This window comes from Rhinolophus hipposideros (assembly GCF_964194185.1).
Source record: "Rhinolophus hipposideros genome assembly, chromosome: 20".
In the NCBI taxonomy this organism is placed as follows: Eukaryota; Metazoa; Chordata; class Mammalia; order Chiroptera; family Rhinolophidae; genus Rhinolophus; species Rhinolophus hipposideros.
This window is the reverse complement of record NC_138066.1, coordinates 33807360-33828697: the sequence shown is the minus strand read 5'-3', so window position 1 is coordinate 33828697 and position 21338 is coordinate 33807360. Positions and strand designations below refer to the sequence as shown.

Here is a 21338-nt window from a genome sequence, read left to right as displayed (position 1 = left end):
AGTTGTGACAATTTTATGTGTAGTATATGGAAATGCCATTAAATGAATGACCTGCTTAGATGTGATAGAGCATCTGTCTTTATTCCCTTTGCTGCCATTCCAGATAAAGAACAAAATACATCAAAGATTCTGAAAATATTTTCATTTTTACTTTTGAAATGAAAGCCAGAGAGGCAACCTATCTCATAATTTCAGCTCTGAATCTTTACAGTGTACTGTATTGTGTTAACATTGATGGAGCCATTAAACTTTTGAAATTTATTAAAAACAAAAATACAATTATAAATTATACTATAAATTGTTAAGAACTGTAGCAGACCTAGTTCCTGGATAATTGTTGATTTGGCAATGATAGTAAGTAAACCTTGTGTTTTCTTTAGTCAGTGCCTCGCTTGTTGCCTGGCACTGTAGAAAGTAAATATTTGAACAAGTGAATGAATTATGTAAATAAATAAACAAAAAAAATGAAGGGCAGTTACTTCATGAAATAGTCTGTTAGGTTAATTCAGTGATATTTATATTTCATATTCTTTTTTTAAGGCTACTGATGCTCGGAGGGCTTTTCCTTGCTGGGATGAGCCTGCCATCAAAGCAACTTTTGATATCTCATTGGTTGTTCCTAAAGACAGAGTAGCTTTATCAAACATGGTATGTATGTGTTTGTAAGTATATTTACATTTTGAATAAGCATTTGGCATATTTAGTCTGCTGATTAAATGGGATAGCATGAAATCACCTAACACAGTGCTTGATACATAATAGGAACACAAATGTTAGTTTTCTTTATTTCCAGTAAGCCCTCTATTGTATCTTAATTGCCTTATTTGGAGAGTTTCTCAGTTCATGGAAGATAGTCCTTGTAAACTGTATTAACAAGATTATCGACTTCTTTTAATTTGGAAACCTAAATAAGTTATGAGTTTAATAAATATTACCTGAAAGAAAAAAAAAATCTGACTTTCTTATTAAATGCCAAAAGATATAACCACATAATGAAGGATATTTAGGTTTTTGGCTGATTGTATTTTTGTAATAACGCTCTCTTCGCAGATGTCATTGATCTCATTCATAAATAGAATAAGCATTCACTACTTGAAGTGTATTGTCTAGGACTACTTTAAGACATAGAGTAGCCTAAAGCCTAGAATATGAATCTGGGGAACTTGAAAAAGCCTACTGCACCTGAAAACAACTGGCTTTTGCCTTCTTTATTGGTGGAGAGAATTCCATTGATAGAGTGCCATTTTCTTCTCAAATATTCTTAGAGAGGAGACTAATATGTTAAACTGAAATATGCATTTACAATTTGGTGTGAATTTATCAGGTCTGTTCTTGAATAAGTCTTCCTTGGAAGAAAGAACAGAGAGATCTTGAGGAAACTGAGAGCCTGAATAAGAAAAAGAGGGAGAACACCAAAGGGAAATTTACGGGCTCCAAAGGCAAAGTGGAGTTTTCTTCACAAATATGCTTAGAGCCAGCCTTGGTACAGAAAATACTCTAAATCTAGAAATCTGTACCCTTTGAAATGTAGATTCCACAGTTGCATTTTATTTTTATTAATAATTGTTGTCTCCTATCCTTATTTCACTCGGAAAGTATTGCGATCTGCCTTAAAACATCCCAATACCTGGCATATAATAGGTATTCAGGAAAAGTTTTCTTTTCGCTCACAAATCCTTGGTAGTTTTAACATGTTAGCCCTGAACTTCTTAGTGTGAACGTGTTTTATCAGATCACTTTCCTTCTTCATAGGAAAGAGCTTGACAGAATGAAAGCACTGAGTGAACTGGGTGGGATAGAGAAGTAAGCAGTGCCGGAAAAGGGGAGGGAGAGGCAACAATACCTATAGGTTTTGGCTAGTGTTCGCTGTAAGGTATTTAATGTAAATCTATTTAAATTTTTCCTTTTTTTTTTTTTTTAAAAGAATGTAATTGATCGGAAACCATACCCTGATGATGAAAATGTAGTGGAAGTGAAGTTTGCCCGCACACCTGTCATGTCGACATATCTGGTGGCATTTGTTGTGGGTGAATATGACTTTGTAGAAACAAGGTCAAAAGATGGTGTGTGTGTCCGTGTTTACACCCCTGTTGGCAAAGCAGAGCAAGGAAAATTTGCGTTAGAGGTAAATGTACTTGAAGAGGATTGTTCCAACAGTCCATAACTCCAGGTTGGGGAATTTACATTTCTGATCAATTATTAGTACAGTTATTTGTAATTTAATCTGAAATTTGTCGTGCTCCTTGATTTTATTTTTAATAGAATTTTGGAACTACCAACCTTGGTGTTGCATTAACATTTTACAAGATAATGATTAAGAGAATATTAGAGTGGAATTTATTCATCCAGAGAGTGGGTGGGAAAATATGTAATTATATTTTTTCATAACAAGTTATAACTGGATTAACGTTTGTCCAGCATATACAAAATTTGGGGCTAAGGAAGTCTTTGGAGGTAGGGCTCCCCTGGGTTGGTTTCTAGTAATTTAATACTTTGGCTTGCAACCGGATTCCTTTGTGAATTTCTATATGAGTTACAATAAAATATTTATCAGATGGTTCTTTTGTTTATACTTTTATAGGTTGCTGCTAAAACCCTGCCTTTTTATAAGGACTACTTCAATGTTCCTTATCCTCTACCTAAAATTGATCTCATTGCTATTGCAGACTTTGCAGCTGGTAAAGTAAATTTCATTTTATTGCTGAATTGTAATAACTTTTTTGAATTTTGTGATTTTGAGGAAGAAGTATGTATATATATCAATAAATGTTTATATTTATTTTATGAAGGTGCCATGGAGAACTGGGGCCTTGTTACTTATAGGTATGTTATGATGCATTACCCTGCCTTATCTTTTCAATCACTGATTTCATTAGAGCTTTACTCCTAATCACAGTTGAGTGTCTTCTGCTTTATGATCTGCCATGAATTTTCCGACCTCCCCTCACTTCCGTACACATTTCAAGAACAGCAGATGAACACCCTCTGGTGCTACTATCTGAGAGTGTAGGATTTTAAAGTGAGCATCTGGCACTAGTAACATTTTTAGATACATTTTGGCTCAGTTTCTCATTTCAGTGCCTTCTCTTCCTCCCAGTAGTTTCATAATTATTTATCCAGCTTGAAGAACTGTCCCGATTTAATATTTTCCAGCCAAATTTTTACGTATCTGTCACCACAGTATAAACATCTGGGTTGTATAATTTTTGAAGCAGGGTCTGTAAACAAGTTTTTGCCTTCTACTTTCAATTGCCTTCTTCGATGAGCTAAGTTTTGGACAACCTGCTCAGTGTTCTTTTTGAGACTGTGGAATGCACTTGCCACTCTCCTCCTTTTAATGGAAGAACTGTCTTCTCTCTGTCTCTAGCACAATAATCCCTAATACCTTAGACAAAGTGTTTCTAAATTTTCAGGCAGCTGTCCTATCAACAAACTGATAATGAAACTTGTGTCACAGTTTTATCTTCTGTTGTATGAATTCTGTCGACGTAGTCTTTAATCTTCCTGGAACTTTTTCTATCCTGTATACGCTAAAGAAGTGTTTTCTTGACATCCCTAACTTGACCATCTTATTTACTGTCTGAATCTACCTCCCCTACTTGTGCATGCATGCTTTTATTGCAATGCTTTTATTGTTTAATTTTATTTTTTTTTAACACAGGGAGACTGCATTGCTTATTGATCCAAAAAACTCCTGTTCTTCATCACGCCAGTGGGTTGCTCTGGTTGTGGGACATGAACTCGCCCATCAATGGTTTGGAAATCTTGTTACTATGGTATTTAATATTTTTAAGTGCTCAAATATATTTATCTTCATCCTGCTGCATATTATTTTGGCTAGATAGTATTTCAGGTTTGCCTAGAGCATTATGCCAAAAAATAATTGAATGATAAGAAAACTTTATTTTAAAAGATCCACATTGAAAAGTGTTTATCAGAATCTCTGTTGATCAAGAGCATGTGGACAATCTTTATTCAACAGAAAATACTTCCTAATTGTTCTAGAATTTGCCTGCTAATAGGGGAAGTCACGATACTAATTTGGGGGAGGGAATGAGATTCCTCTTAGGTAGACAGATTCCAGGCAGTGAGATTCCAGGCTAACTGGTTTCCTGAGTCATATTTATTATGTAGTTCACTAGCTTGACAGTAACCTGCTAAGTAATACACTGATCTTCGATTAGGTTGAAGTGTTTTTAGGGGCCAGTTGTTCCATTTTCTAAAATGTTAAGTTTAAATCTGATAGAAGTGAAAGCAAAGGAACTGCAGAATAAGTAAAGTATATTAAAATTTCCAACTGTCTCATTGACATCCTTGTTTATTATAATGTTTGCAGTGAATTATCATTGTCCTCTAGTCTTGACCTTTCCCTCTTACTCTAAATCAGGGGTGTCCAAACTTTTTTCAACGGTTTTCACCAAGGGCCATATGCAGTAAAATACACAAAGAGCTGGGCCACTCACTCGAGATGAAGTACATATTGCCTCACCTGGTTTATTTAAGTAAACTAAATATATTTTTGGAATTTGCTGCGGGCCAACTAACAAGGCGGGCCACAGTTTGGACACTCCTGCTCTAAATAAACACTATATCCATGGCAGCCAATTATGTGAGAGCTTGGAAGCACGTTTTAATAGGTGAACTAGAAGTAACCTCTGCAAAGAAAGAACTGGAGATTCTGGAGCCAGCCAAATTCCCGGATGGCATTTTAGGCTGCCACAGAGCAGAACCTGACTTGGATGTTAGTTGAGTCTATATGTCACAGAAATAAGAAAGTCAGATATTTAGCAACTATGACATGTCTGAGAGATTTTCTGAAGAAAGTCAGCCCTTGAAAGTAAACTCTTTCCTTTTGCTTTGGATGTTTAAATTTTACTTAGGGCCGAAAAAAAATTTTTTTAAACTAAATTTAATGTGGAATTAAGTATGCTATTACCTGTATTCAAATCTGTATAGTAATGTTCTTTTCTAATTAACGCAGCAAGTTTGTTGCTGCTAAACAATTTTTTTGTTCAGCTTTCAGCAGACTTTATTTTTTATGATTTTATTTTGAAACTACCAGTAATAAACTTTAGAGGGGAAATGTATGCATTACTATGTAGCTTTTAAACAACTTTTTATTCGATTTGAGTAACTATCCTAGTTATTGATGCCAATTGTTTCATTAACTGAAATTTAAGGGCTTAGAGATAGGTTAGAGAATAACTAGCTTTGTACCAGATTATCTTAGTGGAGGCTACTAGTTAAAGAAATGCACAAAACACTTCGACAAATAGCCATTTATCACTTAATTGGAAATATTTGATCTTTTCAGGATTTTAAAATGCTGTCATGTTTTTTACCATCGCATTAGTCCTTTAGCATTTATCTTGTGTTGCCTTTTTATATGAGATTTAATCAACTTCAGTGAAAATTAGATTGCAATCTCTTTCTAAAAAGTTGTATTTTTTAAAAAATGTTGGTTTTCCTCTGTGACCCATTATATATATTCCTTGTCCACTCCACTATTAATTCTTATTAACAGGTAAGAATTTTATATTCCATAAATGCTTTATCACCATTCATTACTGAATTACTTATTACCATGACATTTCTGTTAATTTCACCTAATCCTTATATAAGCAGTAATGCTTTTCTATTTATCTAGAAAGTTTAACTCATCTATAAACAATGATGTTTCTCAGTCATTATGGAAATAGTTCCCAGTTCTTCTTGTTTGGTCCTGGTAGCTTTCTGGTTTTTTTTAAAGAAAAATCTTTATTAAACTGAATGACAATATAGGAAATAATATAGGGGAAAAAAGCCTACATTTATCCACTCTCTCCCCTTTTCACCCCAAACTGTCCTACCTCCTTTTATACTTTTTGTAGTAAAAGTTCCTTAGCAATATTTTGAAATGTCCCTCAGGCATCATGCTAATATCATCAGTTGGTCTTCCTTGGAATCTCCTTTAGGCATCTCTTTTTTTCAGAGATGTGACTTGTTTATTAATTGTTTTTAACTGAATTTTAGTCCATCAAGTTGTAAGTTTTAGAGTATAGTGGAAGGGACAGGTGAGTTTGGCATTTAGAGGAATGCCAAGCGTTTTGTTTTCTTTATGTGTTTCTATCTTTTGTTTTTAGGAATGGTGGACTCATCTTTGGTTAAATGAAGGCTTTGCATCCTGGATTGAATATCTGTGTGTAGACCACTGCTTCCCAGAGTATGATATCTGGACTCAGTTTGTTTCTGCTGATTATACCCGTGCCCAGGAGCTTGACGCCTTAGATAACAGCCATCCTATTGAAGTGAGCCATAATTTCAACCATTTGCTCTCATTTTTAATAAAATAAGTAATTTGTTATAGAGATACTTGGGACACGGAAAAGAAAATTGCGTGGGTAATTTCATTTGTTTTTATAGTTTTTATTTCCAGTCTTGAAAATATAACATGGCTGTTCTAATTATGTTTCTTCTTAAGGTAGGCAGTATAATAATTTGATCTTTGGAGAGGCAAGTGCTGTGTACCCATAAGCATTCACTAAATACATTTTTATTGAATATACGGAAGAATCATAATTGTTGGGTAATATGCATAGGGGAACATTATGATTCCATTGTTAGTTTCAAAGAAAATTCTGAACATATTTTTTATTGTTGTCTGTTTTTATATACATTTTAATTCTCTTGACTTAGCTTATTCTTGTTCCAGTTTATTTAAAGGTACAAAGTTCGCTCCAAAAGAACTAGACTTATAATCTACTTTGACGTATTTAAGCAGAGTCCTTTATAATTGTAAGCCATACTAACTAGTGCAAGAAAGCAAATGTTTTTCATTTCTCCCTTTCCTGCCCCTACTCACCATCACCACCAAAAAAAAGATGTATAATGACTTGTCCCCCAGCAAAACAGAGCCAAGATTAGACCCTAAGAGATGATGGAGATCAGGTTATATATTCCGCTGTATCAGTGTTAGTTCCTACACTCTTGGAGGATCATCATTGTACATTATGAGTGAGCTAAAGGCAAAACAGTATCTTTTTAGTCAGAAGGGTTTTCCTAGAAAGCTTTTTATGTAATTCAGTATTACAGGCTGTCTGCTTCCTGTCATAACCCTGAATCACACTGTCTGCCAGGTCAGTGTGGGCCATCCTTCTGAAGTTGACGAGATATTTGACGCTATATCATATAGCAAAGGTGCATCTGTCATCCGAATGCTACATGACTACATTGGGGATAAGGTAAAAAAACAACAACAGTTTTAAGTCTTGTTTTATAGTGAAATCGTATAGTTTTTCATGGAAAAATGTCAGATTTTATTTAGATTAAGTTCCTAAGTAATTTTTTTCTAGAATCTAGAAAGGATATTACCCTGCTCTGGCTTACCTTTATTTCTTTTTATATTGACTCTTGTGATCCCTTGATGAATGATGTACAGGTGTTTGGGGAGTGGGTGGGACGCTGTTATAAAACTTAAAAGCAAAAGTGAAAGGCAAAGAGTATGCTTTCTTAAAAAGCAGTAGACATTAGGGGGATATATGTTTTTCAGTAAATCTGACACTCAAGTGGTTTGAATAAATTAGCTTTTGAGTATTAATATGCAAATATACTGTAAATTCCGAGGTCTGACTCTCCTGGATTTTAAAAATTGTGTTTTCTCAGGACTTTAAGAAAGGAATGAACATGTATTTAACCAAGTTCCAGCAAAAGAATGCTGCCACAGGTAATCTTTAATAGCCTGAGATAGAAATGGACAATGTTGGCACTCCATGTGATGGGTAGGAAAGAAAGTTGACTTATTTGATGCCATTGTTAAGTCGGGGTCCGTTATCCTTTTGGTCATCCTCCAGTAGTCTGCTATCCATAGCTCAGTGTTTTGCCACTTAAAAGAGTCTAAGGAGATCTGTTTACCTTACCAGAGGTTGTTTATTTGGTGATGGTTTTATTGCCCTAAATTAATCATTGGCCATTAAAATAGCTGCAAAATAACCATTTTTAGATGTGAATTTCAATGAGGTGAAGTCTTAAGATTTTTAGCGTATGATGGTCTATAATTTATTGGATATCAGAGTCAAAAGGATGAATAAACTCATCCTTAAAGAATTGATTGGATATGAAAAAGAGCCAGAGTCATAGTTTTGAGTTCTTTAGTGAATAAAAATAGTTTAAAAAACAAGAAGATTTATGTAATGTCATTAGTGTCTAATAGAATGACAAGTTCAGAGAGTCCTGGCCATGGGCTGTTCCTAAGGTTTATGACCTGTGATTTAAAAATACAGTATCTTCTCTGTTCAAGACATGATGTAACCTTGACACGCACCACCCCCCACCCCTGTAAATTTCCATTTTAGTCTATAAAATAGAGAGGCATTCTGTTCCTTAAAGAATGGCTACAAAAAAATGTACTCTTGCAAGTTTAATGAATCTTTGGCATGCATATACAGGCATACCTTGTTCTATTGCGCTTTGCAGATATTGCATTTTTTTTTTTTTACAAATTGAAGGTTTATGGCAACCCTGCATCGAGCAAGCCTATCACCGCCATTTTTCAAACAGGCTCAGATGATGGTTAGTATTTTTTAGCAATAAAGTATTTTTAAACTAAGGTATGTACATTTTTTTAGGCATAATGCTATTTTACACTTAGTAGATTATAGTATAAACATAATCTCTATATGCACTGGAAACCAAAAAATTCACATGACTCGCTTTATTGAGATACTCGCTTTATTGCGGTATTCTGGAACAAAACCCGCAATATCTCTGAGGTATGCCTGTATATAATATATGAGGAAAGAACCTTGTGCTTCTTAAATCACCTGGGGTTTGTTAAAATGTTTCTAATTGAGTAGGCCGGGGTGAGGCCTGAGAGTCTGCATTTCTAACAAACTCTCAGATGAAGCCAGTGCTACTTGTTCATAGGCCACACTTTGAATAGCAAGGCCTACCATGTACCTTTTTTGGTTTGTTTTCGTGATTTATGAAAAACGGTTGGCAGTTCAAATACATTTCAGTTACCTACCATCCATGGTTTTTATCCTCTTGCAGCAGGTCTAGTGCCCTGTTTCTGTCTTCATTTCCCTTAATTCTTGCCTTGGTGATCTCTGCACTGAATTCTGCAGTTGCCTATCAACTCACTACTTGCCTTGCTTCATCTCTTCATTTTTCACACTGAGGCTAGAGGGGTATCTTTCTGAAGTGAATATCTGATTGCATCACCCTACTGGTTAGAAATACTTGGGATGTCATATTCCCTTCCCAATAAAGTCTGTACTTCTGATCTTTTTGTAGTTCATAAGTGTGATGATTGGGTGTTCACGCTTTTGTGTGAGATGTGCCTCCCACAAACCTTGTTATGACATCGGCACATTACCCATCTGACGTGTAAAACAACAACAAAAAAAAATCTGTACTTCTTTGTAAGCCATACAGTCTTCAACAATTCAGCCCTGCTCACTCATTGCCTGTTACGCCCATACATGTGCCCTCTATCTTCAGCTTATTGAACATACTGCTTTTTAAAGTATTTTCTGTCTTATACTTTCCCCTTTGTACATAGACCATTTATTCTGTCTACCTGGAATGAGCTTTGTTCCCCTAATGAACACTCCTCTTCAAGATGCAGACCAAAAGTCAACTCTTGTGAAGGCTTTATTTTCTTTGGATTTTTCTTCTAAGTGCTTTTCCTGTGTCCCTGCCTGCATTATAGTATGCATCCCATTATATCACTGTTTTGCTCACTCTACCATTACTGCTATTTGAACCATATGAGTTTTACTTCATCCTCATCAGCATTGAGTATTTTTTAGCTTCTGTTAATTGAATGCGTATAATGGTTTTATGTTTGTGAATGACTAGTAGTGAATGAATACGTTTCCATTTGTTTGTTTCTATTTCTTCATGTTCAAACTCACCTTTTTATCTTTTGTTATAATTGAAACAATTAAGAATATTTTAGTATATAAGACCAGTTTTTGTACTAGAGTTAGCTTATCAGGTATGCAAGGGGGATAGTAATTTGGCCCACTGTTTGTTACCTGAACCTGAAAGAACCAGAGTTGGTCAGCAATGCAGTGTCAAGAGTTATATGAAATTTCTGGGTTTTTTAGGAAAACAAAAATGTAAACATTTAGATTTTCATTGTTTGTGTTTATCTCCTAGAGGACCTCTGGGCGAGTTTAGAGAGTGCTAGCGGCAAGCCTATAGCAGCCATGATGAATAGCTGGACCAAACAGATGGGCTTCCCCCTCGTGTACGTGGAAGCAGAGCAGGTAAGCACGGAGGTCCCCCAGCTTGTCTGACACCGTGCTAAGTGAGATTCAGTCAGTGCTTCAAGCTTGCCTTTCTGTACTTGACGAATTCCAGGTAATCTTTAAACTAGCCTTTGTACTCAGAATGCACCCAAATGTACATGGTACGTTACAGTGCTCGCAAGTTAACCTTCCACAGCCACACCTTAATCTTAAGTAGGACCGTATTTTATAAAAAAGTACACACATTGGAGGCCCTCTCAATTAGATTGACTACAGGCATTTAAAAAGGCAGTTTATGAAATGCAATCAATCATATTTGGTGGAAAAGGTTATCTGTAAGTTTGTGACCATTCTGTTTCTTTCTAGTCTTCTGTCTCCATATTGGACTGGGCTGTTATAAGAGAAGTCTGATCAAACTGTACATCGACACTGTATCGACTGTCAAGTAGTTTTCATTTTATCTGACTGTTTTAAGGATAATAACATACAAAGATGATTGTTCCTTTCACTTCTGGGGATTTCATTCCCTCAAAAACCATCAATACCTCAAAACTGTTAAACTATTTAATGATTAAACAAAAAGCTATTAGGTCATAATTTTTTCTTCAAGCCCAGCACACTTTTAAGTTAGAATAGAGGACACTAATATTCTACTTCCTCCCAATATTATTGAAATTCAGTTAACTTTTCCATCAAACTACTTTCAAGGTTTTCTTTTCTTTGCTTTGTCTTTTTTTTTTAATCTATAAGCACAGGAAACTCATATTCCATTTTTGTTACAATGAAAAGCCTGTCTGTGACTCTTAATTCTTTTAAAAATAAGAGAGGCTGTAACACCGAATATCTTGATTATGATCTATTTCTCACTGTATAGTCCTAAATTTAAATATTTTTGTTTTATTTATGAATCAATTTAAAAGTCACCTTTCAGCTTTTTCAAGGAAATCTGTGTGATACATAACCAGTTAGTGATGTAGTGTTCATTAGTAGCTTCTCTATGGCGTCAATGTGGCCATTGCTTTCTCACTCAAATTTTTTGGTTTTTCAATTCTGTCTCTTGTAGTCAGTTTATCCATAAAAGTCATTGGCCCAACTTTAATTTTGATTTAGGTGATCTTAAATTTGTAATATCTTATGTTATTTCAAATGTTCTGAGGTATAGTAACAAATGATAAATGAAACAAATGACTGCATTTTGTTGGAGTATTTTAAAAACTAAGTACTTGCCTTTGTCGCTTCTGGCTTTTCAGTTCCCTCCCCCACCCTCACTTTTTTTTGTGTTTCATTGCAAAGCTCATCCTTTAAAAACAAGGTGTATGCTTCTTTCATGTTTATCAATCATTCAAAAAATTTGATCGTAAATATTGAGTCCACATGCTAATCTAATGTTGCCACATTTTGGAAGTGAAAAATACTAAAAACATAACCTTCCTCTATAAAGATTAAAATAATTTGCTGTAGTACTATAAATAGTTATGTATCCCTTTGAAATCCTTTAAAGTTCTCATCTGGGTACATATTTTTTCTGAGTGCCCATATTGCCCAGAACCTGGTCTTTTATTTAGAGTATTGTTGTTTTGAAGCCCAAATGAGAAATAGTGACTTTTCTCCCAATCTATAGTATCTTCATCTTCATCACAGTTGCATTTTGTGTACTCATTGGATTGTACTGGTTTCACCTTCTACTTTGTCACAGAAATGTTGCCCCCTTGAAAAAAGGAAAAAAAGTGTTGATACTACCAAAGCTTTTGTTTTGCTTCTCTAGGTAGAAGATGACAGATTGTTAAAGTTGTCCCAAAGGAAGTTCTGTGCCAGTGGACCATATGTTGGTAAGCAAATGGCTATAAGTGGGAGCTGATAAATGAGTTTGGATACCAGACAAGTAGTGTTCCAACTAACAGAAAATAATTATTCATTTTTAAATATTTTTAATAGAATTAAATAAAAACAAGGAAATAGTAATAAGATAAAAATTAAATCCAGAAAATCAAAAAAAGGGGAGATTTATGAGGTATTTATTTGTAGTACTGTCATATTCTTAAATTTTTGAAATTTTGAAATTGGAGGCTATAACAAATGAAGGATAGGATCACCCAAGAAATGATGTCTCTAGCCTTAATCCTTAAAAGAAGACTGAAACACGTTTATGTGGGTGACTAATTTTTTTCTTTTTAATTCTTGGGTGTAATAAAATAAGTAAACAAATAAGTAAAGCTTAATGATTACTTAGATGTGTTATGTACCAGTCACTGTGCTAAGCACTATAAGTGGCCCTTATTTTACACTCTCAACAACCCTATTAGGTAGGTAATATTATTTCCATTTTACAAATGAGGGAGCAAGGGCACAGCTAAGTTAGTTAAATTGTCCAAGGTCACCTTGAGTTAACTCTCTAATGAGTTAGAGTAGGAATTCAAACAAAATAGTTGGATTCCATGAGTTCATACTCTTAACCACCACTCAACTGCTTTTTCAAATATTTCTACATGTCATTAGACTCTCTTAACCCAGGAAATTAAAGATTAATTGAAAAAAAATTTTCAAGTGTTTTTCTGCACCTTTTTGACTTACATTAAAATAGCAGGTCTCAACAGAGGAGGCATGTATCAGAATCATCAATGTTGGTGATTTTCATCTTACTAAATTGGTTGATTTTCATGTTCTACCCACCAAAACTGATGCACTCTACTAGAGTTAAGAGGTACCCTTAACCTTCCTTAGCATTTTAGAATTACTCTTTCAATAAATATGTCTGACAAGTCATATGACAGGTTTTTATTATCCAGATAAATCCCTAAGTGTCAAAGGTGCTATCTTCTGCCTCATACCTGCCATCTGAATTGTAGGACTGACAGGTTTTACAGGTGTCTCTAATACTCTGACCAAAATAGGTAGTGTTAACACCTGAAATATCCCATATCAGGAGGAAATTTTAACTTGTGGTTTAGCCTGGTAGCATAAAGTTATATAATTTGTTGAAATTGTTCCATTAATGTACTAAGCAATGACTCTCTTTTGTTTGGCATCTTAATGAAAAGTCAGTTTTGCTGTCTGATACCTAGGAGAGTGTATTATATCTGCCTTACAAAAGCTTTGGCTTTTAGATATAACTCCTGACTGATGGAATCCAGCAGCTCCCAGGGTGTGTGCTGTCTATCAGAAAAATTAAAACCAACCCTTCAGTGTTCCAGCAGTATATATACCTGTTAAGAACAATACCTTAGAATTTCTTTTTGTTGTTTTTTTTTAAAGATTTAATTGAGGAAGGGGAACAGGACTTTATTGGGGAACAGTGTGTACTTCCAGGACTTTTTTCCAAGTCAAGTTATTGTCCTTTCAATCTTAGTTGTGGAGGGTGGCGTTCAGCTTCAAGTTGTTGTCCTTTCAGTCTTAGTTTGTGAAGGGCGCAGCTTAGCTCCAGGTACAGTTGCTGTTACTAGTTGCAGAGGGCGCAGCCCACCATCCCTTGCGGGAGTCGAACCAGCAACCTTGTGGTTGAGAGGACGCGCTCCAACCAACTGAGCCATTCGGGAGCTCAGCAGCAGCTCAGCTCAAGGTGCCATGTTCAATTTTAGTTGCAGGGGGCGCTGCCCACCATCCCTTGAGGGACTTGAGGAATCGAACTGGCAACCTTGTGGTTGAGAGGATGCCCTCCAACCAACTGAGCCATCTGGGAGCTCAGCGGCAGCTAAGCTCAAGGTGCCGTGTTCAATCTTAGTTGCAGGGGGCGCTGCCCACCATTCCTTGCGGAACTCGAAAAATTGAATTGACAACCTGGTGGTTAAGAGCCCACTGGCCCATGTGGGAATCGAACAGGCAGCCTTCGGAGATAGGAGCATGGAGCTCTAACTGCCTGAGCCACCGGGCCGGCCTCTAGAATTTGTTTTTAAATGCTATGTGAGGGCTTTCACCTATTTGAAAATTTTTTGTTGTTATTTAAAACAATTTTTTAAAATTTATTGGGGAGACAATTGTTAGTAAAATTACATAGATTTCAGGTGTACAATTCTGTATCACATCATCTATAAATCCCATTGTATGTTCACCACCCAGAGTCAGTTCTCCTTCCATCACCATATATTTGTGAAATTTTTTTTAAAACAATAAAATCATTGCTGTCTCTATTGCTCTGTAAAGGAAAAACAACAGTTGAAGTAAAATCACTGTATTTGTGATTCTATAAGTGAGTAAACTGTTCTTTTTTTTTTAAGACTTGTGATTTTGTTAATAAATTCTCTTCCTTTTGACTAATACTATTCAGGTTACCCGAGAGAGTTTATGTACCATTAAAAATGAGCTATTGGCTTAACAGTTAGACTTGAGCCAGTGCATAGGATACCAGCCCTCTCTCTCCACCTTACCTTCCATTTTTTCCAGTGAGAAATTAAAGTTTTCTACTTGTTCTTCTCTTGCTTAAGGAGAAGACTGTCCCCAGTGGATGGTTCCTATCACAATCTCTACTAGCGAAGATCCTAACCACGCCAAACTGAAAATTCTAATGGATAAACCAGAGATGAATGTGGTTTTGAAAAACGTTAAACCAGACCAATGGGTAAAGGTGAGTCCCGAAATGGCATGGCCATTTTTATCTTACCTAAATTGATTTATTTCTCTCACTTCCTTTATGTACTTTATGGCTGGTTCGAAATTCTACTGCTTCAGTTTACAATAGGACTTGCAAAAAAAAAAAAAAAAATTCTAAACTTCCCTGTGTGAAATTTAAGGCCAGTTTTCAAATAGTATTGTCTACGTATTTGCCCTTACATCAGGTAAGCAAGGATAGGATTAAAGAGGAAAAGAAATAGTAGACTGTGTAAAGTCACATTAACTAAAACATTTGTGTAGTCTTACAACTTTAAAGTGTCCTGTTGTAATGACATGTTAACTTCAACGATGTGTTGTCATCAAATGCAACAACTATAATCAAGAGAGATCAGACATATAGCAATCATTTTGTGTCACTGAAACGTGAAATTCCTTTACCTGGTGTTTTAAAACCATTTCACAAAAATAACAGTTGGTAAATATTATTTTTCGTTACACTATTCTCTGTATCTTTCATAATGAAAGTACCTACTACAAACTTTTCTACCAATTATAGTAGCTTCCTAATAGAAATTATACATTGGCTGGACTTCAGTGCTTTTCTGAAAAGAGCCATTTCTCGCTCTGTTTTAATTTTTTAAATATACTCAGTGGAATACTATATTACCATTTGAAAACATAATCTGGAAGATTAAATAGCAATATGAACATCTTTTTTTATAAATGAGAAGAAAGTTATGTATACTATGATTGTAATTAGGAAAATAAAGGTGTTATTCCCACAGTAAAAGATAAAGGGAATCAATAAAATAATAGTTATATTAGAATTGTGAGGCAATTTTTTACTATTTACATATAATACTAAACTATTTATATCTTAGATTATTGTTTTACCATGAAAATATTTTTGTGTGTAAATATTATCAAAAATATTTTTGACTATAGGTAAATAGCCTACAGAGAATTGATTACCTCACTCCAAAAATCATGTGAACTTTTTTTTAATTTAAGTCCATGTAATTCTTGAAAATCCAGGACCTGACAGTTGTTATTCTCTTGAGGCTCTGGATTCAATAGATCAATGTTTGTAAAGCTAAATCTTCCCCAGAGATTCCCCTGTCCAAATGTTTTTATATATAGTCAATGTTTTCTGTACTTAAAAACGTCCACTGAGATTAGAAATAGAAATGTATCCACATTATTTCTTCCCTTCCTGCCATCTTCTTCCTACTATTTCATGTTGGCCCCCACCAAGTTTTTTTCTTTTGCCTCTGTATTTGCTTTGACAACTGATTTCTATCTTTATGTGTTGTTTCATTTTAATCCCTGTTGGCATATATGATCTTTGTTGTTTTTCATACAGATATACTAAAACCAAAACCCCTTCACACCTACAAAAATTGTAATACATACAATTGTAATAAATACAACTGTTTAAAAATACCTATTGGATATCTTTTCAGTTAAACCTAGGAACAGTTGGGTTTTATCGGACCCAGTACAGCTCCGCCATGCTGGAAAGTTTATTACCAGGCATTCGTGACCTTTCTCTGCCCCCTGTGGATCGACTTGGATTACAGAATGACCTCTTCTCCTTGGTGAGCCTCTCTAAAGTAGTATGATGGATTTTGTTGATTAAAGGATTTTGTTTTTCCCCCCAGAGTATCTTATCTAACTGAAACATAATTAGAAGAATATAGTTCTTCCTGAAGGTTGAATTGCCTTTGGGATTAGAACAAATGACTGATTATTAATAAACATGACAAGATTGAACCTATATAATTTACCAGAAACAAATCCCATATCTCTAATCCTAAACCAGCTTTTTACAAGTATACTTAAACTATCCTTTGTAAGGCAAAAATTCTTTTCAATAGAAATAGATATGAGCCTTGAAGAAATTTCCCTACTAATGTGTATTTTTTTAAAAATATTTACTTGATTCAGAGTGATTTATATTTTTCTAAAACAGTGGTTGTACTTTGCTGGGAAAGTCTAGAATTTTTTAACATTTCATTCCTACTCAATTATAATAGCCCATTAGCTTTAGAATTATGTTTATATTTGGCTTTGTTCCAGAAAAGATTTAAAGCAGCAATTAATAGAATTATCTTTATGACTCCAACATAGGTTAGGTAATTTCTAGATGTCCTTGACTGTGATAAAATTGTCAGACTCCTAGTGTTCCTTTATATTGCATTTGAAGTTTTCCCTCCCCTCTGCAGTAACTGGTTTTGGATTCCTGCTTTGTATAAACACAGATCAGCATTGATGCACAAAACCTCACATCTGCTGATCTCATTGCTGAGAGAGACCTGTCCCAGGAGAGTGGTGTGTTTGTGCAGTTGGCTCCTGTAACAGAAGTTCTTTTTCCTAACTCTCTTAGCTAATTCTGAAAGGACTCTGAGTTTGTAGTGCCTTCCAATACGCGTTCTTTTAGAAATGAGTAAGGGACAGGCTAAAGTTGACACAGTTTGCAGGTCCAGTTTTGAAAGAGCCTCTGTCAAAAACCAAAGCCCTAGCTACTTCTGCAACTTTTCTGAAAGTATGAAAATTTTGAAAAGAAAAACAAAGCCAAGGCCCCTGGAACTGGGCAGAAATAGAAAGTTAACTGTTTTCTTTCTTTATTTTTCGCCCCCCAAATTTGTGGAATTGTAGCATGTTTTTTAAGTGGCTCTTTTGTAAATAGCAAAAAAATAAAAAAGGAATGTTGTCATGATAGGATTTTTATTCTATAAAAGTCTATAGTGTCTAAGCTTATATAGTCTTCTTTCCTTTAAAAAAGCAAAGAGATGACTAACTAGCAGTAGATAATGCCAAAAATTCATGCTTGTATTGTTTTGTTTTGTTTTTGTTTGAAGACTAGGTTAATTTATGTTTTTTCCTATCCCAGGCTCGAGCTGGAATCATTAGCACTGTAGAGGTTCTAAAAGTCATGGAGGCTTTTGTGAATGAGCCCAATTATACTGTATGGAGCGACCTGAGCTGTAACCTGGGGATTCTTTCAACTCTCTTGTCCCACACAGACTTCTATGAGGAAATCCAGGAGTTTGTGAAAGATGTCTTTTCACCTATAGGGGAGAGACTGGGCTGGGACCCCAAACCTGGAGAAGGTAATGGATGTACTGAATGGGGAAAGAATTGATCAGAAATTGGTCCTTTTTCACTCATCTGTGGTTAACAACATCAGTAGCTTTGTATCTTCTATCAATGTCATCTTTGTATCTTCTAGATGTTACTATGTATTTAGCTAGCCAGAAATTAAGATTTAGGTCTTTTAAGCCTACTGCTGAAGTTACATGGGTCACCAACTTAAAAACAGTGATGGTTATGTGTATTCATTGCTAAATATAGTTTGTGCACAAAGCAGATGGTGGAAACAAGTCATTTATATGTTCCAAAGGCCCATTTATAGTCAAGAAAAGCTAGAGAATCTTAGATTATTTTATTTATTATTACCGTAATTACCGGGTACCTACCTTATGTACAACTTGTAAAGGTGCTAAGAGACACAGGGGCCAGTTTTCTGAATTAAGGAAGTTATTTGGCCTTCTACATGGGTTCTTTCCTCTGTGAGAATGTTGAGAATGGTGATTTCAGGACTTAAATATAATATTCTACCATCTGCTAATAACTAACGGTGGTATTTCCTCCTGACCAGTCTTGTTCTAGGAGGCAAACACTATTCTGACTTCTTTTACTCTAGATTAATATTGTCTCTTTTAGAACATTATGTATTCTGTTCCTATATCTGGCTTCTGTCAGATTTTTTTCAGTATGATATGCTTGAGATACATCCAGTTTGTTCATTCATTTTTATTGCTGAGTAGTATTTCATTGTATGACTATTCCACAACTTATTTGGCTACTGTACTATTGCAATCCATCAGATCTGTGTGTGAGTGTTAATTTTTCTTTTTCTTTTTTTTTTTTTAACCACGATTTAATTCCAGAACAATTTCTTTACCCTCATAAGAAACTCCATACTCATTGGCTGTCACTCCCCATTGCCCAGCAACCCCAGTCCCAGGCAACCACTAATATGTTTTCTGTCTCATGGATTTGCCTATTCTGGACATTTCATATAAATGGAATCATGCCCTATATGGTATTTTGTGTCTTGCTCCTTTCACTTAGAATGTTTTCAAGGTTCATCCATGCTTCATCATGTATCAGTACTTACTCCTTTTTATAGCCAAATAATATTCCATTGTATGGATATACAGTACATTTTGTTTATCAGTTGATGGATGATTAGATTATTTCCACTTTTTTGACTTATCAACGCTGCTATGAACTTGTATACAAGTTTTTGTGTGGACATACGCTTTCATTTCTCTTAGGTGTAGCCCTAAGAGTGGAATTGCTGGGTCATATGGTAACTCTAACCTTTTGAAGAGTTGCCAGACTATTTTTCAAAGTGGCCGCACCATTTTGCATTCGCACCAGCAATGTATGAGGGTTCTCATTTCTCCAGGTCCTTGTCAACACTTGTTATTGTCTATCATTTTTTATTCTAGCCATCCTAATAGGTGTGATGTACCTCACTGAGTTTTTGATTTGCGTTTCCCTAATGACCAATAATGGTGAACATTTTTTTATGTGCTTATTAGCTACTTGCATATATTTGGAGTAATAGAGCCATCAGATTTTGATTTTAAAAATCTAAGATTTCAATTTCTTATACACAGCATATTAGTTCTGTATGTGCCCTTTCTCTGAGTCATGGGTGAAAATGGCATACCTAGATGGAGTGACCATTTAGTAAATTCCGATAGTTGGCATTTGTGAGTATAGACAAAATCAGCAAATTGATTTGCTTTTCTAGTCGGTTTAGCACTTCATTTCACTCTTATGATATGATAAACTTAAATCAAGTGTGCTGTCAAGTACTAAGGTAATTGATTCTTTTTGTTCAAGATTATAGACATGGTATAACACAAGATATCCAGGTGGCATATGAGTAAAAATAGGCTTTTTAAATAGTTCTGTGTCTCTCTTACTTCTCAATCAGGTCATCTAGATGCACTCCTGAGAGGCTTGGTTCTGGGCAAACTAGGAAAAGCAGGACATAAGGCAACGTTAGAAGAAGCCCGTCGTCGGTTTAAGGACCATGTGGAAGGGAAACAGACTCTCTCCGCTGATCTGAGGAGTCCTGTAGGTTTTCATAATGAATTACCTTGATTTTTAGGTGACTTCATCATTCTGTGTAGTATGGAACGTATTTAATAGTAACCAAAAAGACCTAAGTACCCACCCACAAATCATATCTGACCCTATTTTAATACATGACATTTAGGTGGTTTGTAGCCAGCTTCTCATTTGTTTGAAGTTTCTCAGCCTATACCATAGTGCTGAAAAGTGATTATCAGCACACAGTCCCCTGAGAAAGCTGATGTGCTCTTCTGCTACTTACATGCCATCTACCTTTCTGGTTGTTCGTATGGGCTCTTAGCTCCTTGCCACAATTCGTATGTAACATCCACATGTAGCTATTTACAAATTTTTTGACTTGTTTTCTGTCTTTTTTTAGCATTAGAATATTTGGAACAAGATACATTTAATCAGATGCCTTCTTTTTTTGTTTCTATATTCTCTGCTAGGTCTATCTGACTGTTTTGAAGCATGGTGATGGCACTACCTTAGACATTATGCTAAAGGTAAGTAAATTTGGAAAGGGCTCCCATTTTCTGCTTTTGAACTTAGATTGAAACATAGTGTGAGCTTTAAGTGGTTAAAAACAGTCCTAAGAAAAGAAATATATGCAGATATGCATATTGAGGCATCAACCATTAAGACATTATGGGAGTTACACCTGAAACTAATTAAAAAAAAAAAAAGACATATGGGAGAAATACATGTCTGTTCATGTATACACTATCAATATGATGTAAAAAGTCATCTAATTTTTTTCACTTCTCTTTTTACTCACAAGTTTATGCATCTTAAATCTGAATGAACTCTGAAATGTTCATTTTCATTAACAAGTCACGTTCTTAAAATTTTTCCCTTCGATGTAAACTTACTTGCGGTTCTGCCCATTTTAAACAAAAGGTTTGTTTCTGTGCTTAGAAAAGGGATAGATGAAGAGGTGTCTCGAGGGTTTGAGTTATGCCAGTGCCTCTTACGAATGGACAGGAAATTAATTCACCTGCCTGCGTAACCTTTGTAGTTGTCCCAGGGTGGTTGGCACATAATTAAACTCTGGCTTAGAAAAAATACAGGCAAAACTTTCCATGTCCTTGTAATGGCAGTGATCCGTTTGCGAGTCCTGAGACTGTGGAACAAGTGCTGTCTCCAGTCTGTGCATCTATCGGGCTAGGAGATAACTTGACTATATTGGTTGCATTGGCAGTGGAAGGAGCTGGGTCTACTTATTACCATCATATAAAATGTGCAAAATGTGCCTAAATACTCAAATCATCTGTGAGACCTATAAAGCCCGTCCACTGAAAGAGCTACACATAGGGGCATGAACAGGATAGGGATGGGACCACCTATAATGGATTAAGAACACTTTCTGATCCCAGGTGGATCAGAATTGCAAATCTAATTTCTATA

The 21338-nt window shown here is 35.3% G+C and overlaps 1 protein-coding gene across 2 annotated transcripts in view; it reads left to right on the top strand.

Annotated features, from left to right (window-relative positions):
- NPEPPS (aminopeptidase puromycin sensitive) overlaps positions 1–21338 on the top strand; it is a 72064-nt gene that overhangs the window by 43370 nt on the left and 7356 nt on the right. The window contains exons 5-19 of one of the 2 annotated variants that reach the window (XM_081027896.1): positions 541–648; positions 1925–2125; positions 2582–2678; positions 2790–2823; positions 3662–3776; positions 6123–6287; positions 7116–7220; positions 7642–7702; positions 10141–10250; positions 11998–12061; positions 14651–14790; positions 16241–16375; positions 17671–17890; positions 19792–19934; positions 20381–20437. In XM_081027896.1, the coding sequence (XP_080884022.1) occupies positions 541–648; positions 1925–2125; positions 2582–2678; positions 2790–2823; positions 3662–3776; positions 6123–6287; positions 7116–7220; positions 7642–7702; positions 10141–10250; positions 11998–12061; positions 14651–14790; positions 16241–16375; positions 17671–17890; positions 19792–19934; positions 20381–20437 (1755 nt within the window). Of the gene's footprint in view, positions 1–540; positions 649–1924; positions 2126–2581; positions 2824–3661; positions 3777–6122; positions 6288–7115; positions 7221–7641; positions 7703–10140; positions 10251–11997; positions 12062–14650; positions 14791–16240; positions 16376–17670; positions 17891–19791; positions 19935–20380; positions 20438–21338 lie in introns of both variants that reach the window. The other variant, XM_081027895.1, reaches the window with a different exon arrangement.